The 20,851-nt window shown below is 38.6% G+C and overlaps 1 protein-coding gene across 5 annotated transcripts in view; it reads left to right on the forward strand.

Moving 5' to 3' along the window:
• Positions 1–20,851, forward strand: part of LOC139751882 (uncharacterized) — a 91,433-nt gene that overhangs the window by 65,310 nt on the left and 5,272 nt on the right. For all 5 annotated transcript variants that reach the window (XM_071667536.1, XM_071667537.1, XM_071667539.1 and 2 more), the window contains 5 exons: positions 1,890–2,078; positions 8,655–8,753; positions 13,548–13,708; positions 14,865–14,984; positions 19,097–19,212. In XM_071667536.1, coding sequence (XP_071523637.1) covers positions 1,890–2,078; positions 8,655–8,753; positions 13,548–13,708; positions 14,865–14,984; positions 19,097–19,212 — 685 coding nt within the window. The remainder of the gene's footprint in view (positions 1–1,889; positions 2,079–8,654; positions 8,754–13,547; positions 13,709–14,864; positions 14,985–19,096; positions 19,213–20,851) is intronic.

Raw genomic sequence — 20,851 nt, forward strand, 5'->3', positions numbered from 1 at the left:
TATCATCATTTATGCATGTAGAGTGCTAGAGTACATAGTTCCTGATCCGATGTGAAAAATTTTTCTCAGGGTGGCAGGCGTGAAAATCAGACTGTAAAACATTACCACTTAAATTGATAGTGGCAGTAAGTACTGTAACATTAAACATAGACAGATGGAATCCTAATCTAATGTGCTGCCCATAGTCACCAGGAACATTAAGAGGTGTTGAGAGGAAAAATTTGAAAAGAGGGTGGATACCTCACACAGTGTTTGATGTCAGGTAAGCTAGAGTGTAGAAGGTATGTAGGCCCATGGGCCCTGGCCACTAGCTGTGTGATTGAGCAAATGGTGGATGTAGCAGCTTAGTTGTAGATAAAAATGTTTTGAAGAAGAGCCATTGAAACTTGCAAGATATTTGTTGATCTCTGCCATATGAGCTTAAGATGTTCACCAGGGTGATAACACTGGCCATACTCTATTTACCAAGACTAGTTGATCACTTAGTGAGTACCATAGTCATACTGTTCAGTTGCAGTGTTGCTATTGATATAAACAACTAAGTATTTGTTCCATTTAGTATCTTTATTTTAAGAGTTTGAAAAATAAATGAATGACAGAAAAGTGTAAGAAGTGGGACAGTAAAAGAATCAGGCCTTTGTGCTAAATTTTACGTAATGAGTAGAGTATCATGGATAATGTATGGCTGGTTATACAAAAAGGAGTGAAGTATATATATTGTTGGCTTTATTATTGTATGATAATTTCTCAAGTTGGACCTTCACTTGTTCCTTTAAGATGGCAGCAGCCCTCCTGCAGCCAAACAGCACAGCCTCTCAGGTTTATGTGAGGGAGGTGGTACTTACTTGTGGGTTTGGTCAGGCCTCAGGTGTTACAAGTAATGCTTCAACAGCTCCCTACCTCTACACACACTAAGACCGCACATTTACCACTCACACATAGTAATAAAATATTCGGTCCTTAATTTGCCGTTGCTCACGACATTGATGAAGTTATTATGTATTGGCATTTGATCATCCAAATGTCTGTGTATTCCTCCATGAAGGCAGTAGTGTTTAAGACTGGGTTGAGAGACCCATATGAAACTAGGATCCTCATGAAATGGGTTCTAGGGTTGTATAAGTGAATTAGGAGGTAGTAGTTGGTAGGCAGCAAATGACCAAGGATATATATTACCAGTACTACCCGCCTGGGTATTGGGAGTGGTTAGTGACATTTGCATAGTGAGCTAGCACTTTTGTGGTTGTCAAGTTGCGCTCCTTTGACCCAGGTAGCTGTCCTTTCTTTCTTCCTCACTAACATGTGGACCATTCTGTTTACCAACATATAATCTCTTCTTGTCATATGTAACTCATGACATCACTTAACTCACACAGCTCATTCTTTGAAACTAGATTTTCCTGTAGTGAGCACTATGCCTAGCCCTGCCTTTTGGCAAAATTGTAGGAGCAGTAGATAGAGGTAGTAGCAAGGAGCAGTAGATAAAAGTAGTCGAAAGGAGCAGTAGAAAGAAGTAGTCATTAGGGACATTAGGCAGGAGCCTCTGCAAACACTTTGCTAAAGTTGCCCTCTGCCAGTGGCCTGTTAAGGGCGAGGCACTTAGGCTAAGGAGTGGCACTGGAGTTCTTTACTTATGAAGGCTCTGTTGCTGTGGCAACCCCTTTGAGGGAATTCCAATTGGAACAGGCATCAGATATATAGATATAAGTGAATTAGAAATATTTATAATAAACGTATTTAGATTTTTTGCAGAATTTAGATACTGTATATTCATAAATACCCAGATCTATATAGATATTGATGATACAGTTAATATTTCCAGATTTTATCCATCAAATTTTTCCCATGATATAAAAGCCATGTTTGTTGATTGTCAATTTTTTCTACAGGATTATGACAAGTTTAGCTATGATGGGCGAAATAGAGACTCCACGAAAAAGCTTTTGTTGTCTCCAAGTCCTCACTCTGGGGAACGAAAAGGGACGAATGGTACAACTGCTATTTTTCAACCCCCATCCAGTGACATTTATCTCTGTGATAAGTGTGAGAATGAATTCTATAGTCTACGTGAAGTTCAGGTATTGTTTACTCTCTTTTCACCTTTGGGTGGGGAGGGGGGCTGCACACATCAATTTAGAATGTTATTATGTTATATATAAATATCTGTTGAGGGGCAAGTATGCAGTCTGTTGTGGATGAGAGAGCTTGGGAAGTGAGTCAGTTGTTGTTCGCTGATGATACAGCGCTGGTGGCTGATTCATGTAAGAAACTGCAGAAGCTGGTGACTGAGTTTGGTAAAGTGTGTGAAAGAAGAAAGTTAAGAGTAAATGTGAATAAGAGCAAGGTTATTAGGTACAGTAGGGTTGAGGGTCAAGTCAATTGGGAGGTAAGTTTGAATGGAGAAAAGCTGGAGGAAGTGAAGTGTTTTAGATATCTGGGAGTGGATCTGGCAGCGGATGGGACTATGGAAGCGGAAGTGAATCATAGGGTGGGGGAGGGGGTGAAAATTCTGGGAGCCTTGAAGAATGTTTGGAAGTTGAGAACATTATCTCGGAAAGCAAAAATGGGTATGTTTGAAGGAATAGTGGTTCCAACAATGTTGTATGGTTGCGAGGCGTGGGCTATGGATAGAGTTGTGCGCAGGAGGGTGGATGTGCTGGAAATGAGATGTTTGAGGACAATATGTGGTGTGAGGTGGTTTGATTGAGTAAGTAATATAAGGGTGAGAGATATGTGTGGAAATAAAAAGAGTGTGGTTGAGAGAACAGAAGAGGGTGTTTTGAAATGGTTTGGTCACATGGAGAGAATGAGTGGGGAAAGATTGACCAAGAGGATATATGTGTTGGAGGTGGAGGGAACGAGGAGAAGTGGGAGACCAAATTGGAGGTGGAAAGATGGAGTGAAAAAGATTTTGAGTGATCAGGGCCTGAACATGCAGGAGGGTGAAAGGCCTGCAAGGAGTAGAGTGAATTGGAACAATGTGGTATACCGGGGTCGACGTGCTGTCAATGGATTGAACCAGGGCACGTGAAGCGTCTGGGGTAAACCATGCAAAGTGTGTGGGGCCTGGATGTGGAAAGGGAGCTGTGGTTTCGGTGCATTATTACATGACAGCTAGAGACTGAGTGTGAACGAATGGGGCCTTTGGTGTTTTTCCTAGCGCTACCTCGCACACATGAGGGGGGAGGGGGTTGTTATTCCATGTGTGGCGAGGTGGTGATGGGAACAAATAAAGGCAGACAGTATGAATTATGTACATGTGTATATATGTATATGTCTGTGTGTGTATATATATGTGTACATTGAGATGTATAGGTATGTACATTCTGCATGTGTTGACATGTATGTATATACATGTGTATGTGGGCGGGTTGGGCCTTTTCTTTCGTCTGTTTCCTTGCGCTACCTCGCTAACGCAGGAGACAGCGACAAGCAATATTTTTTTTTTTTTTTTTTTTTTGTCGCTGTCTCCCGCGTTTGCGAGGTAGCGCAAGGAAACAGATGAAAGAAATGGCCCAACCCACCCCCATACACATGTATATACATACGTCCACACACGCAAATATACATACCTACACAGCTTTCCATGGTTTACCCCAGATGCTTCACATGCCCTGATTCAATCCACTGACAGCACGTCAACCCCGGTATACCACATTGCTCCAATTCACTCTATTCCTTGCCCTCCTTTCACCCTCCTGCATGTTCAGGCCCCGATCACACAAAATCTTTTTCACTCCATCCTTCCACCTCCAATTTGGTCTCCCTCTTCTCCTCGTTCCCTCCACCTCCGACACATATATTCTCTTGGTCAATCTTTCCTCACTCATTCTCTCCATGTGCCCGAACCATTTCAAAACACCCTCTTCTGCTCTCTCAACCACGCTCTTTTTATTTCCACACATCTCTCTTACCCTTACGTTACTTACTCGATCAAACCACCTCACACCACACATTGTCCTCAAACATCTCATTTCCAGCACATCCATCCTCCTGTGCACAACTCTATCCATAGCCCACGCCTCGCAACCATACAACATTGTTGGAACCACTATTCCTTCAAACATACCCATTTTTGCTTTCCGAGATAATGTTCTCGACTTCCACACATTCTTCAAGGCTCCCAGAATTTTTGCCCCCTCCCCCACCCTATGATCCACTTCCGCTTCCATGGTTCCATCCGCTGCCAGATCCACTCCCAGATATCTAAAACACTTCACTTCCTCCAGTTTTTCTCCATTCAAACTCACCTCCCAATTGACTTGACCCTCAACCCTACTGTACCTAATAACCTTGCTCTTATTCACATTTACTCTTAACTTTCTTCGTCCACACACTTTACCAAACTCAGTCACCAGCTTCAGCAGTTTCTCACATGAATCAGCCACCAGTGCTGTATCATCAGCGAACAACAACTGACTCACTTCCCAAGCTCTCTCATCCCCAACAGACTTCATACTTGCCCCTCTTTCCAAAACTCTTGCATTTACCTCCCTAACAACCCCATCCATAAACAAATTAAACAACCATGGAGACATCACACACCCCTGCCGCAAACCTACATTCACTGAGAACCAATCACTTTCCTCTCTTTCTACACGTACACATGCCTTACATCCTCGATAAAAACTTTTCACTGCTTCTAACAACTTGCCTCCCACACCATATATTCTTAATACCTTCCACAGAGCATCTCTATCAACTCTATCATATGCCTTCTCCAGATCCATAAATGCTACATACAAATCCATTTGCTTTTCTAAGTATTTCTCACATACATTCTTCAAAGCAAACACCTGATCCACACATCCTCTACCACTTCTGAAACCACACTGCTCTTCCCCAATCTGATGCTCTGTACATGCCTTCACCCTCTCAATCAATATCCTCCCATATAATTTACCAGGAATACTCAACAAACTTATACCTCTGTAATTTGAGCACTCACTCTTATCCCCTTTGCCTTTGTACAATGGCACTATGCACGCATTCCGCCAATCCTCAGGCACCTCACCATGAGTCATACATACATTAAATAACCTTACCAACCAGTCAACAATACAGTCACCCCCTTTTTTAATAAATTCCACTGCAATACCATCCAAACCTGCTGCCTTGCCGGCTTTCATCTTCCGCAAAGCTTTTACTACCTCTTCTCTGTTTACCAAATCATTTTCCCTAACCCTCTCACTTTGCACACCACCTCGACCAAAACACCCTATATCTGCCACTCTATCATCAAACACATTCAACAAACCTTCAAAATACTCACTCCATCTCCTTCTCACATCACCACTACTTGTTATCACCTTCCCATTTGCGCCCTTCACTGAAGTTCCCATTTGCTCCCTTGTCTTACGCACTTTATTTACCTCCTTCCAGAACATCTTTTTATTCTCCCTAAAATTTAATGATACTCTCTCACCCCAACTCTCATTTGCCCTTTTTTTCACCTCTTGCACCTTTCTCTTGACCTCCTGTCTCTTTCTTTTATACATCTCCCACTCAATTTCATTTTTTCCCTGCAAAAATCGTCCAAATGCCTCTCTCTTCTCTTTCACTAACACTCTTACTTCTTCATCCCACCACTCACTACCCTTTCTAATCAACCCACCTCCCACTCTTCTCATGCCACAAGCATCTTTTGCGCAATCCATCACTGATTCCCTAAATACATCCCATTCCTCCCCCACTCCCCTTACTTCCATTGTTCTCACCTTTTTCCATTCTGTACTCAGTCTCTCCTGGTACTTCCTCACACAAGTCTCCTTCCCAAGCTCACTTACTCTCACCACCCTCTTCACCCCAACATTCACTCTTCTTTTCTGAAAACCCATACAAATCTTCACCTTAGCCTCCACAAGATAATGATCAAAGCAAAATAAATAAATAAGATAATAAATAAATATCTGTTGAGTACGTATTGGCTTTTTACCTGTCCATTTGAAGCAATATGCTTTCTTGAAAGTTTTTTGTTTAAGATACGCACTTGTAACTATATAACTGATAAAAGTTCTATAGATGCATTATTTTACACAAAGAATGTAGACGCAGACAGATTCATGGTTTCATCGTATTAAGAAGAATTATTTAGATATTTAGATTTCTTTGTTAAATTGCACACAGATTCATAATTTTATTGTAATTATAAGAATTTTTTAAGATACCAAGGTTGTGTATTTAAATGTGAAGGGTAAATGAGCAATGGCAAAGAGATTTAGAGCTATAATGTAATGAAAACATTTTTTTTCATGATTAGATAATAGTTGATTCATAAGGGATGAAAATAGCTATGAAATATTACATTATGTTTATAAGGTGTAAAGTGATTTGAAAAAGTCATCAGCTAAAGTGCAATGATAATGTTTTCTGATGCCTGTTCTCTTCTGGAACTCCCTCAAGGGAATGGCCACAGCAAAAGTCTCCATAATTGGTAAACTTTAGATAGATAGATACACTTTATAGAATAACAGTACTTAATGAAGAATAGTACTATAAGAGTTTGCATAGGTAAATTGAATTATACCATATTTTGTGGAATTTAAGATGCATTTAAAAAAAAGAATCCTACGAAAGTTACCTTACATCTGATTTACTGAGAGTCAGGTCGAGAATGATTACAGCATCAATGTTAGCCTGAATTTCAAGAGACATCGTGATAACATGCAGGGTCTCACAACCTTTGTTTAATAAACCAGTACTTTGTGTATCATCATTAATTATTTGTCTCATACAATAGAGGTATCACTGATCTAATGTGTATGGAGAGTGAAAATTCATCCTTTCAAAGCAGTCATCATGAGGATAAAGATAAGAGCGATGAGTTTTCTGGATATTGAGATGAATAAAAGCCTGTGGACTTTCCTTTTTATTGGTATTTTATTTGATATCTGATATGCAAGACACTGATTATTCATTGAGTAAAAGAATCGTGATCATAAATATACATGCAGTATTTTGATACACTGGCAACGAGAATGAAAGAATGCTTTGTCCCAGCTTTTGGGACTTATATGTTTTACATATAATAGTACAGCACTTAATTTTGTTTGAAATTTATTCCATTTACATAGAGTTATTGCCATATGTTCCACATACATCAGCTAAATAAACATCAAACCCTTGTAGATGGTCAAATATTTTTTCAATATATGCTCTGCCACTATGGGTCAAATATTTTTTCAATATATGCTCTGCCACTATGGGGATGCATTAGTGCGCCAGAGCTTCTATGTGCCACAAAAAATGGTTCTTAAAATGATGAGTGGTACCATATTAAGAGTTTGACCTAATTAGATAAGATGGATTATACAAACTAAAGTGAAAATATGTAAACTAGAAATTAGACCGAACATTAGATTAAAGGAATGAGCAGATTGATCTAAATAAGAAAGTAATACTTTTTTTTTACTATAAAAGTAATGACAGTGGCAAGTGCCAACTTTTCATTTTAACTCCAGGATCTCTTTATCTAATATAGTGCACAAATGAATTGTTTGAATAAGAAAGGACAAGTTATTGTATCACTATAGGACTCGATATACATGTCAGACAAGATTATGATAGAGTATGAATTTGTAGGATATCTTTAAAAAGTGATGAAAAGATGAAACAAACTCTGTCATAGGAAACAACATTATAGTTGAAGGGAGGGGTAGAAAGCTGAATGAGGGAGTTCCAAGATGTATTGATATGTAAGGAAATACATAATGCATGAAGAACAGTATATGAAAATGAGCACAGGAGTAGAGTAAGTGTGATATTCACTGAAGTCTGTGCAGTTTAATGATATAATAAGTAAAGTTGAATGTGTGGTCAGAAATATTTTAAAAGTAATATTAGGCACTAATAACTTTGTGCTGTATATTTGTATTGTTTCTTCAGTATTAATTTACTTTACTATTTCTTAAGAATATCATGAACATGGCAGTTTTGTTGAACATTTGAAGCTTTTACATTTTTTGTTGGCATTTCAACTACCAAGTTTTTATTCTTTGATTATCTAAGGTAGATTTTGTGTTTATGATCTTCCACATCATTTTGTAATTATTCTTCTTTGTTTTAGAATATATTTTTGGATTTTAATCATATATTGTGCTGCCATCAAGAGCTGTCTCCTTGTGTTCCAGGCACTGAGGCTTGGACTAGCAGCATGCATTTGGCTGTTGCTTTCTGTAGTCTTTGTGTGGAGACCACCCACCCGAGGATTGACCTTTGTTATACCTTCTTCCTTCAAACAGTGAAGATTTGAAACACTTTAACTGTTTTCATCTTTTCTTTTAACCTTTCCATCTTTAAGAGCCAGATCAACAAACACCATTGGAGCTCAAATTTATCTCCTGTACATTCTTTTTCTCATATTCATACCCTAGTCAAGATCTTTCATTGGAGATGGCCTCAATGAAGGCATTTTTGCCCATTCTGTGATGGTTACTATGAAAAAAGAGACTGCTGTATTAACCACATTTAGAATTTTATGTGATTTACATTTCTGAGACCAGGGATGTGTGACAAGTGTTGGTAAGTGTTATGATCTTTTGAAGAAAAAGTATTTGAATATGAAAAAATACTTAAAATCTTTACCTTATTATGTGGGCTGTGCAAGACAACTTGGAGTTGCTTTACTCATTTACTTTCTAAACATAACTTTTCAGACCCATGAAAAGCACTGCCGTGGAGATATGCCATCATCACCAGTTATCCCCTCACCTGAACCAGAACTTGTTGATGACGAACCTGAGCCAGCTGGCCAGGTAAGAAAACTCTTAAACCAGTACAAATGCTTTAACTACATCAGTTAGAACTTTATAGGTCAGGAGATATGCAGATAATAATTGTAAATGTTACCATTATCATTTTTGTAGATGCAAATTATATATTCCAAAATCTTATTTTAATTATTTTTTTTTCGCTGTCTCCCGCGTTTGCGAGGTAGCGCAAGGAAACAGACGAAAGGAATGGCCCAACCCACCCCCATACACATGTATATACATACGTCCACACACGCAAATATACATACCTACACAGCTTTCCATGGTTTACCCCACACGCTTCACATGCCCTGATTCAATCCACTGACAGCACGTCAACCCGGGTATACCACGTCGATCCAATTCACTCTATTCCTTGCCCTCCTTTCACCCTCCTGCATGTTCAGGCCCCGATCACACAAAATCTTTTTCACTCCATCTTTCCACCTCCAATTTGGTCTCCCACTTCTCCTCGTTCCCTCCACCTCCGACACATATATCCTCTTGGTCAATCTTTCCTCACTCATTCTCTCCATGTGCCCAAACCATTTCAAAACACCCTCTTCTGCTCTCTCAACCACGCTCTTTTTATTTCCACACATCTCTCTTACCCTTACGTTACTTACTTGATCAAACCACCTCACACCACACATTGTCCTCAAACATCTCATTTCCAGCACATCCATCCTCCTGCGCACAACTCTATCCATAGCCCACGCCTCGCAACCATACAACATTGTTGGAACCACTATTCCTTCAAACATACCCATTTTTGCTTTCCGAGATAATGTTCTCGACTTCCACACATTCTTCAAGGCTCCCAGAATTTTTGCCCCCTCCCCCACCCTATGATCCACTTCCGCTTCCATGGTTCCATCCGCTGCTAGATCCACTCCCAGATATCTAAAACACTTTACTTCCTCCAGTTTTTCTCCATTCAAACTTACCTCCCAATTGACTTGACCCTCAACCCTACTGTACCTAATAACCTTGCTCTTATTCACATTTACTCTTAACTTTCTTCTTTCACACACTTTACCAAACTCAGTCACCAGCTTCTGCAGTTTCTCACATGAATCAGCCACCAGCGCTGTATCATCAGCGAACAACAGCTTGAGCACTCACTCTTATCCCCTTTGCCTTTGTACAATGGCACTATGCACGCATTCCGCCAATCCTCAGGCACCTCACCATGAGTCATACATACATTAAATAACCTTACCAACCAGTCAATAATACAGTCACCCCCTTTTTTAATAAATTCCACTGCAATACCATCCAAACCTGCTGCCTTGCCGGCTTTCATCTTCCGCAAAGCTTTTACTACCTCTTCTCTGTTTACCAAATCATTTTCCCTAACCCTCTCACTTTGCACACCACCTCGACCAAAACACCCTATATCTGCCACTCTATCATCAAACACATTCAACAAACCTTCAAAATACTCACTCCATCTCCTTCTCACATCACCACTACTTGTTATCACCTCCCCATTTGCACCCTTCACTGAAGTTCCCATTTGCTCCCTTGTCTTACGTACTTTATTTACCTCCTTCCAGAACATCTTTTTATTCTCTCTAAAATTTAATGATACTCTCTCACCCCAACTCTCATTTGCCCTCTTTTTCACCTCTTGCATCTTTCTCTTGACCTCCTGTCTCTTTCTTTTATACATCTCCCACTCAATTGCATTTTTTCCCTGCAAAAATCGTCCAAATGCCTCTCTCTTCTCTTTCACTAATACTCTTACTTCTTCATCCCACCACTCACTACCCTTTCTAATCAACCCACCTCCCACATACCACCTATCTCTCCCTTTTTCACATCTTGGTTACATCCACACTCATTTAGACACCCCAGTCTGAGTCTTCGAGGAGGATGAGCACTCCCCGCGTGACTCCTTCTTCTGTTTCCCATTTTAGAAAATTAAAAAAAATACAGAGGGGAGGATTTCTGGCCCCCCGCTCCCGTCCCCTCTAGTCACCTTCTACGACATGCGAGGAATGCGTGGGAAGTATTCTTTCACCCCTATCCCCAGGGATAATATATATCTTTTTCTTTCAAACTATTCGCCATTTCCCGCATTAGCGAGGTAGCGTTAAGAACAGAGGACTGGGCCTTTGAGGGAATACCCTCACCTGGCCCAATTCTCTGTTCCTTCTTTTGGAAAATTAAAAAAAAAACGAGAGGGGAGGATTTCCAGCCCCCCGCTCCCTCCCCTTTTAGTCGCCTTCTACATATATATATATACATACACATACACATACATACGCACATATACACACACACACACACATATACATATATATACATATGAAAAGTGTAAGAAATAATTTAGAAAACTGAAACTCCTAGCTTGAAATGAAATGAAAAAAATGAATGTCACATAATGGTTCAACCTTTGCCTATGGAAAAGGGAAATGTATAATTCATTTACACAAACATCAGTAGTAGTTCTCATCAATTTAACCACTGTATCAATAAGCTTCAATGTCTAAGCTACATTTTTTCCAATTTCACTATTTTCTTGTCAAAGCACCATGTATGAAAACTATCACTCCAGTAACACGACTATAAACATTTACTTCCCCTTTAAAAAAGTTCTGGGGAAGTCTGTCTCGATACACTGCGGGACACTCTTCCACCTGGCGAGGTTTGTGTTGCAATGGTTCTTGATTCACAAACGTATGTTATAGGTAAAACTAGGTCTCATCTATAGGTTTCTAGGTTTTTTGGCACAGTTGATGGTTGTTTTCTACTATGGTATTATCAGAGTTGTTACTTTTGTTGTGTGACCATCAACCAATTTGAGTTCCTTGACATGAAGTAGAGGGATAACTATTTGAGTACTCGTAATGTCCTAATCCACATTTTGTGTACTTGTACACTCATGTGGTTAGAATATGGTTGTTTTATTTGCATATCTATCTCAGACACTATTTTACACATTCAAATAAATTCATATGCAGATGTATATTGATGAGTGCCTCACCATCCTACCAAAAGTAGGATGCCTTGATATCTTAGTGACTGGTTTTGGATTCAGAGGTCAAGTCTTTGTTAATTTATAGGTTAATACTGTTTCATATTTTATGCTCATTCAACTTCATAAGCAGATGCGTACTGATAAGTGCTTCAGCATCCTATGAAAAGAAGTTTCAGCTACTATTTAATATATGCTCATGTAACTTTTGTACAGATGACTTTTGGTGAGCACTTCAGCATTCCACTAACGCTAGGTCACCTTAATACTCTTGGGACTGTTTTAGTGTCTGCCATTATTTGACAAACACTCATATAACTTTATGTTTACATGCATATTGATGATTGCTTCAGCATCTCTTTAAAAGAGTGAGGTATATTGAAAGAAGGTGCTAAGATATGCTGAGAATTATGCCAAAAAAGAAGAGTATTAGATGGTAATATTTTGTTCAAGTATATTTGTATGTTCCATTATGCATAGTGCACTGGTTGGGCCTAAGAGGCCCTCTTATCTTTCATCTTTGTTATGCATTAAATAGTATAAGAAAGTGATTAGTATGTTTTATTATCCTCACTCGTTTCAGAGTGAGTAAAGCTTGCTGGAAGAATGTTGATGGGCAAGTGGTCCTTACTGTGATAGTAAAGTTATTGTTATTCTGTCTCCCCATCTATCTGTTGTATCTCTGATAGTCTATTCCCGATTGGAACTCCCTCAAAGGGGTGGCCATGGCAATAGAGTTTCTATAACTAGTGAACTCCAGTGCCACTTTTTAGCCTTTAGTGCCTCACCCTTCGCAGGCCACTGGCAGAGGGGAAACTCTAGCGCAGTGTTTCCAGAGGCTCCTGCCAAATGATTTTACTGACTACTTCTAGCTGATACTCTTGCCAACCCCATCTACCTAATGTTCCTATCAACATCATCTACCTATATTTTTACCAAATGCCCCTGCTTAAATGTTCCTGCCTACTGCTTCTATCTATATCTCCTATCATTTTGCCAAAAGGCAGGGCTAGTGCACAGTGCCCATCACAGGAACATCTAGAGGTATGAAGAATGAGTTGTGTGAGTTAATTGCTGTTGTATTATATATGAAAAGGAGAGATTGTTGTTTGTAGACAGAATGCCAGTAGTCCATGTGTAGTTGAGGCAGAAAGAAAAGACAGCTACTTGGGTCAGAGAAGTGGAACTTGACAGTCAACCACTGAAGTGCTGGCTTACTGCACAGCCATCACTAACCCTCCTGATAGGCTGTTGGGTATTGGGAGGGTTAATGATGGCTGCATAGTGAGCCAGCACTTAAGGATTGTCAAGTTGCATTCTTCTGACCCAGTTTGCTGTCTTTTCGTTCTGCCTCACTTACACATGGACTACTGGCATTTTGTTAACAAACATACAAATATTTTGAAATTAAGCAAATAGTGTCTGGCTGTCTGTTAAATGTGTTTTTTGAGATTCATTTTGAAGTTTATACAGAATGTGATGAGGAGGTATTTTTTACCCAGCCATCTATTTTGAGTTAAATGGACATTGCTCTCTGAATGGCCCAAGGGTGCAAAAAGCACATGGTATGATGATGCCATTTTTTGGCTGACCATATTGCATCAGTTTACACATTGTCAATTGCCATTTACCAAAGTTCAGTTGTTTGTAGTGGTGGTTGAGCTTTTATGCTTCATTTTACACTAACATTTATACTGTATTATCCTCAGCTCACTTTGTCAAGACTCAAGAATGTGCTTTTTGATTTAGAAAGCTAGTTTTAGTTAGAAAAGTTGCTACACAGATGATTTTTTTGGATTTCATCTTTGTTTCAGGTACCATTCCTTGCATACTTCAACCTCCAGCCAGCCAAGCACACTGGTATTGAACCATATATGTCTCCAAGAAAGAGGAGTGCCTCGAGTCCTCCAAGGAAGCTTCCAGGGCCAATTTATCCTCGATATGACTCTGTAGCCATCAGTTCACCCCTAGGAAAGTAAGTGCTGTGTTCTTCATTTTACACTTTATTAGATTATGTTTCCTGTTCTTTTTATTAAGATATGTTTCCTATTCTCACCTTTATGAGATGCAGTGATAAGTCCCCCATCCCATGAAGAAATGGCTTGCTTCAGATTGTTGCTAATGACAACTCCAAGGTTCTTTTTTTCATTTACTTTAGTTAGAGAGTTTCTGAATAGTTTGTACTCATAACATATGTTCTTTACCCCAAAGTGCATAACTTTTGTCTACATTAAACTTCATTTGCCATCTGTCTGACCACTTTGCTAGTAAGTTAATATCTCTGAATCATTTTGCAGTCTTGCCTGTTTACAGCTATCCCCTAGTTTAGTATCGTCAGCAGATTTGGAGATCTTAGATATGAGACTGTGCTCTAGGTCATTAATGTATGTTATGAAAAGAATTGGGCTTAGGACTGACCCCTTTGGCACACCACTCAGTACATCTTGCCAGTCTCAGGCTTCGGCTTTTAGTACCACATGCTGCTTTCTTCCAGTAAGCCAGTCTCTGATCCATGTACAGATTTCTTCACCAAGTCTGTGTGCTTTATCATTATCTAAAAGTCTCTTGTGAGGTACTTTATTGAAAGCCTTTCAGAAATCTGAATATACTACATCAGACGGTAATTTTTTGTCCCAGTTCTGATAAATAACATTAAAAAATTCCAGTAAATTTGTCAGGCAGGATCTTCTGTTGCAGAAATTGTGTTGGTTGTCCAGTATGATATTGTGTTCTAGAAACAGGACAAATTTATCTTGTATTATTTTTTCCATCGTTATGGAGACTACTGCAATGGCCATTCCCTTTTAGGGGAGTTCCAGGTGGGAACAGGTGTCAGAGATAGAGTTCATTTAGCTCAGCTAGATAGGATTCTCTTGCATATTTGTATTTTAGCTTTTCTTAAGATTGCAGAAACCAGTCTCTCCTCTCATAATATATATTTCTGTATATCATTAAAGTGACAGCCTGACCAATAATGAGAACAGTAGAAAATGATTTTCATATGTTCGGAGGCTTTGACACAAAAATGCATACAATAGGAAAACAGTATATGATCTTAAAGTTATTTGAGAAAGATTTTCTATCCCTTACCCAGCTTTATCTATTACTTAGGAATTTATTCCTCTTTGCAGATTTTTGCTTGCTAATTCTAAGTTCCGCAACAAATACCAAGCATCACAGCACTTTGTGATGAGGTATGAACGTCACCTCCATGCCACACCAAACACTGATATCAATTTCAGCAGGGAAAGGTAGGGTCTTATTCTACTATGTTGTAATCTGCAGTTAAGATGTTTTACTTAAACTATTGAGTGTTAAGATTGTTGTTCCATGTTATCTCTTTAATCTGCCACATCATTCTTGACTTAGTGATCTGTAATGAGTGATGTCTGATGATATTAATTTGTACTGTAATGTTTTGTGTAGTGTAGGTCAATAATTTATATGAAATATATCGGAAAAAAGCTGTTGTAGAGTCATATGTTACAATGTTTGTAAGTGTGCATTCGTCGTTGTATGCTGCTTCCATTTATTTTCCTGACCATACTCCATTGGACAGAGTGAGCATTGGATAATACCTCTTCATTTGGTCATAACTAAATGTAATTCACAGGCTACAACAATGCACTTTGGTGCGTAGCTGTAAAATTTCTTTTACTGTATAATTCAGGTGAAATGAAATTGTATTTCAGCACTCCTCTTAATTTCAATAGCATATTAATGCTTGTACATCAGGGATGTATATGTGCGTGTGTGGGCATTTATGTATATACATGTGTGTGTGGGTGGGTTGGGCCATTTTTTCATCTGTTCCTTGTGCTACCTCACTAACACGGGAGACGGCGACTAAGTATGATGAATAAATACATCAGGGATAGGGGAGAAAGAATACTTCCCATATATATCCTGCATATCTTAGAAGGCAACTAAGAGGGGCTGTAAATCCTCCCTTTAATGTATTTCAATTTCTAGAAGTTGGAACAGAAGCAGGAGCAAATCGAGGAGTCCTCCTTGATGGTTATGCTGGGCTATTTAGATGTATGTGTGGGGAGGTACCTAAGATGAGAAGAGAGAGATAGGTAATATATTAGAGGCAAGGAACTTAGATGTTCTAGTTCCCAGTGAAACAGAGCTCAAGGGTAAGGGGAAGAATGGCATAGGAATGTATCAGGGGTAGAGTTAAGGGTTGGTGTGAGGGTTAGGCTAAGGAAGTGGTAGTACTTCTGCTGAAGGGATTGAGGGAGCTTAAAAAGTGTAATTTCACAGTACACTTGTATTTTTCATATGATGTACATAATTTGAAGAGTGCATGTTTTTTACAAGTTATGCATAAAGACAGAACTGCTGTTAAATGAACGGAGCTTTGATTGCACCAAAAATATTTGATACCACAGAAATTTTCTTTTATTCTAAGAGTACCTAAAATAGTGAATTTTGATACCCGGCATCAAGCCCAGATGATACATATGCATGCTCTCTCACATTCTGTGGGTAATTAAAATAGGTGATATTTTTTCTAGATGACATGTAGGGATATTTGATGGGAAAAAAGTTCACCATGATTGTGATGCTATGTTTGTGAGTATTCTAAGCCAAGAACATGTCCTTGGTATCATGCTATTCATTTTGAATTCCCTGTTGATCTACAAGTCCATGTTATCTCTTTAATCTGCTGTATCAGTACTGCGGGCTAAAAACCAACCAACAGTCACTCGTAAATCATCAAAGAATATGTAACTATGTCATCTGTACAGGAGGGCACATTTATACAGAAACTATTTATTTATATTTATTTTGCTTTGTCGCTGTCTCCCACATCGAGGTAGCGCAAGGAAACAGATGAAAGAATGGCCCAACCCACCCACATACACATGTATATACATACATGTCCACACACACAAAATATACATACCTATACATCTCAGTGTACACACAATGTATACAATTCTACAGTAAACTCTTTCTCTTGTATTATTATTCATATTTTTTTGATATGGTGATTTTTATTACATGTGAATTATGTTCTTTCATTGAAAACGGTATGTAGATATGTAAACATTGCATATAGAAAAAAAAATAAAATCTATAGAAGATCTGTAAATGATATGCATGGGATGTATGAACTCATGCCAGGTAAAAAAAACCATGAACATTGTAAAGTGTTTAGGAATTTGTAGAATGAAATCATGCCAAGAAAGAAACAATCATCCTCCATTTACATAGATAAGGAGGATCTGTGCTTCCTTTCAGTGCCCCCACATGCCACACTCATTACCCTCCCACACCAATATAGAGGAAAGTGTATTACTTTTTTTAGGGTATTTTCTTCTCAAACATAAGGTATAGAGACTTTCCTACCCCCATACAGCAAGTACTACTATTCTATGGACAGAAATGCAGAATCTTTGAATTGTAATGTGGTAGTGGGAAACATCCTTAGAATTGTGTCAAAAGCAGTCTGACTTATAAACTCTCCCTGTCTAACTTCAGAACTTGACCCACTTGCACTACTATTCTATAGACAGAAATGCAGAATCTTTGAATTGTCATGTGGTAGTGGGAGCATCCTTAGAATGGTGTCGAAAGCAGTCTGACTTATAAACTCTCCATGTCTAACTTCAGACCTTGACCCACTTGCCCTACACCACAATGTTGGTTCACTCTCCCTCTTCTACAAATGTTACTATAGTTTTTACCCCTGAGCACTGACTTCTTGTTTACCCCCACTGCTGGCTAGACCACACAATACTTGGCAAATTACAGTGTCATATGATTATTGTATGGCCGTTGGGAATTCAAGAGTGGGCCGTTTTGATAACTGTTCCTTTCTGTACACCTTGAAGCTGTGAAGCACTCTACCCTCTCATGTCTTTCCCTGTAACTATGACTTGTCACATTTTATGAGTTTTTTTTTTACTTCTTCCAAAATTTATAATTACTTTTTGTTGTATCTTCTTTTTCCATTTTCATTGATTTCCCTATATCCTAGGTAAGACTTGGCCTTGATGTGATCTTTTGTCTTTGACTGGAGCCTCTAATTAAAAAGAAAAGGGTTAAGGAAATCCCAATTCTTTATGAAGTGCAAGAGAGATTTTCAGATTGCTGCAAAGAAATTTTTTTAACCTTTGCTTGCATATTTTGATGCCATTTCTTCATTTAGAAATGGGAATTATTATTTTAACTTTTTTTTTTTTGAAAAGAGAAGTTCCTCAAATGTCAGTAAAGCTCCCTGAAAACAGTATTGGTTGGTAAAAATACTACTTTTCCTCAAAGAATGTGAAAGATATTACATATTGATTATCAGAAAATGGAATAAACATTTGACAAAAGTCCGGAGCTGGAATAGTATGTCCCAAAAGCATGGCTATAGCATCAATGACAATATTTACATGAAATAGAGTAAGTGCTATAAATTCTGTAACTCTCCATATGGTAGAAATTTATATGAACCTCTGTAGATTTTTCTTTTAATGGAAGCTGAGCTACACATCAAATGGGAAAAAACTTTGATGCTATAGCCATGCTCTAAGGATATACTCTTCCAGATCTGGACTTTTGTCTCATGTTTATTCCATTTACTGATAATCAATATGTAATATCTTTCACATTCTTAGAGTGGTTATCAAGTAAATGCTGGAATATATTGATATAGTGTCACCATGATTATTTGATAATTTAATGGATATGGTATTATGTTGGATGAAAGTCAGGTGGGATGATTGTGATGTGTTTACCTAATCCACCTCATGGACTTCAGATAATTATTATAATAGATTGGCCCTGTGCCAATGGCTTGTTAAGGATGAGACACTTAAGGCTTAGAAGTGGCACTGGGGTTCACTAATTATGAAGACACTATGGCTTTGGCCACCCTTTTGAGGTAGTTCCTGAAGGGAACAGGCATCAGAGATACAGATAGATAGATAGGATGGCCTTACGTAGGGCCTCAGCTGCCCCTGTCATCTCAGCTAACATAAAAAATTTTTTTAATATTGAAAAGTGGATTAGTGATATAATGGTGTGTATGGTTAAATGGTTTCCACATGCAACATAGAAACCAAGTAAATGGTTATCTGTGGAGTACATATAGTCCAGTTTTGACCTGTAATATCATTTAGAGTTGGGTATATCAGGGCTGCAGTTCAGGATGATTTTAATACATTTTAGCTGAACAATATTCACAATTTTAGCTCTACTTTTTAATTCTTAATTATGTCAATGAACTATTGCACATCACCACTATTAAACATTCCAGAATTTCATATTTTTTGCATATCTTTTTCGATGAAGTCTTCATGTCAGTCATAAAACTTTTAATTTATTACTTTTTGTGTACCTAATGATACCTTGTTTTAACCAACAGGTGTAACAATCGATGGATAATTGTGTGGCGGGCAAGAAAGGAGGAGCAGCCCTGGGTCCATCTGTACTGTTTTACCAAAGCACACAGACGGGATCGTTTAATCACTATCAAGACAGGTGAGAAACTGAGTTTCTTTATGGGTCATTAGTATGATCATGTCATACTTTGAATCAGGAAACTTAGCAGAAAATATGAAGGGATATGATATTCCCTCAAAGGCCCAGTCCTTTGTTCTTAATGCTACCTCGCTGACACAGGAAATGGCGAATAGTATGAAAGAAAGAAGAATGATTTGAAAAGGTAACTTTGAATTTTGAACCTGATAGCCTGCTGTTTACCTAAGTTAGTAGATTTTTATTTCTATATAAACACAGCTTTGTAAAAAAAAAAAAAAAAAAAAAAAAAATGTCCATTAGTCATATCCAGTATGCATCCTTCCAATATACATTGTGGTGTGCATCCTTATCATTTTAACAGTGTCATACTTAGGTGCATTCTCGTGTTCCCCATCTTAGCTCTTATTCCCTCCCTTTCTCTTTACTCTCTTCTCTCTAAAATATCCCTCAGATGGAGGGAGCATCTTATTTTGGTTATGGGATACATAAAGGGTTTCTCCTAAGGAATCCATTAAGTGCAGAGTCTTCCCTTCTCTCCTTTTGTCTCTTTGTAGCCTGGTTTTGGTTTTATTGGTAATACATTACCAATGACAGCTAGAGACTGAGTGTGAATGAATGTGGCCTTTGTTGTCTTTTCCTAGTGCTGCCTCGCGCACATGTAGGGTAAGGGGGTTGTCATTTCATGTATGGTGGAGTGGCGACGGGAATGAATAAAGGCAGACAGTATGAATTATGTACATGTGTATATATGTATATGTCTGTGTGTGTGTATATATATATATATGTTGAGATGTATAGGTATGTATATGTGCGTGTGTGGACGAGTATGTATGTATGTATGTCATTACTTTTGTTAACCTTTCACAGAAGCAGTCCTAATGTCCATGGTACATTCTATGTATGGAATATTCTCAGGGATGCTAAGAAAGTATCTTCATGGGTTTGTTTATTGCCTTAATTAGAACATAATTTTTAAAGATGCCACTGTACTCCTCCAGCTTGAGGTTATACTGTGAATGAAAAGCCTCCTTTGGCAAGGCTTTATCTTTTTTTGTCAGTTTATGAATCAGACTACTGTCTCAAAAAACTTCTCACATTAAAGGAGTCCATGCAGGTGAGTATAGGACACCCTTTAAGCTGCAGGAGTGTCTGGATCACTTAGAAAGGGGCTTTGGGTATATATATAATAGAGTGGCAGATGTAGGGCATTTTGGTTGGTGTGGTTTGCAAAGTGAGAGAGTCAAGGAGAGTGGTTTGGTGAAGAGAGAGTTGAAAGCTTTATGGAAGATGAAATTCGTCAAGGCGGCGTGTTTGGATGGCATTACAGTTGAATTTATTATGAAAGGGGGTGACTGTACTGTTGATTGGTTGTAAGGATATTCAGTGCATGTATGGATCATGGTGAAGTGCCAGAGTGGGGGCGAGTATGCAGTTTGTTGGGGACAAGAGGGCCTGGGAAGTGAGTCAACTGTTATCCAACAGTGATACAGTACTGGTGGCTGATTCAAGTGTGAAACTGTAGAAGTTGGTGACTGAGTTTGGAAAAGTGTGTGAAAGGAGAAAGTTGAGAGTAAATGAGAATAAGAGCAAGGTTATTAGGTTCAGCAGGGTTGAGAGACAAGTTAGTTGGGATATGAGT

This window comes from Panulirus ornatus, chromosome 12, assembly GCF_036320965.1.
Source record: "Panulirus ornatus isolate Po-2019 chromosome 12, ASM3632096v1, whole genome shotgun sequence".
Taxonomy (NCBI): Eukaryota; Metazoa; Arthropoda; class Malacostraca; order Decapoda; family Palinuridae; genus Panulirus; species Panulirus ornatus.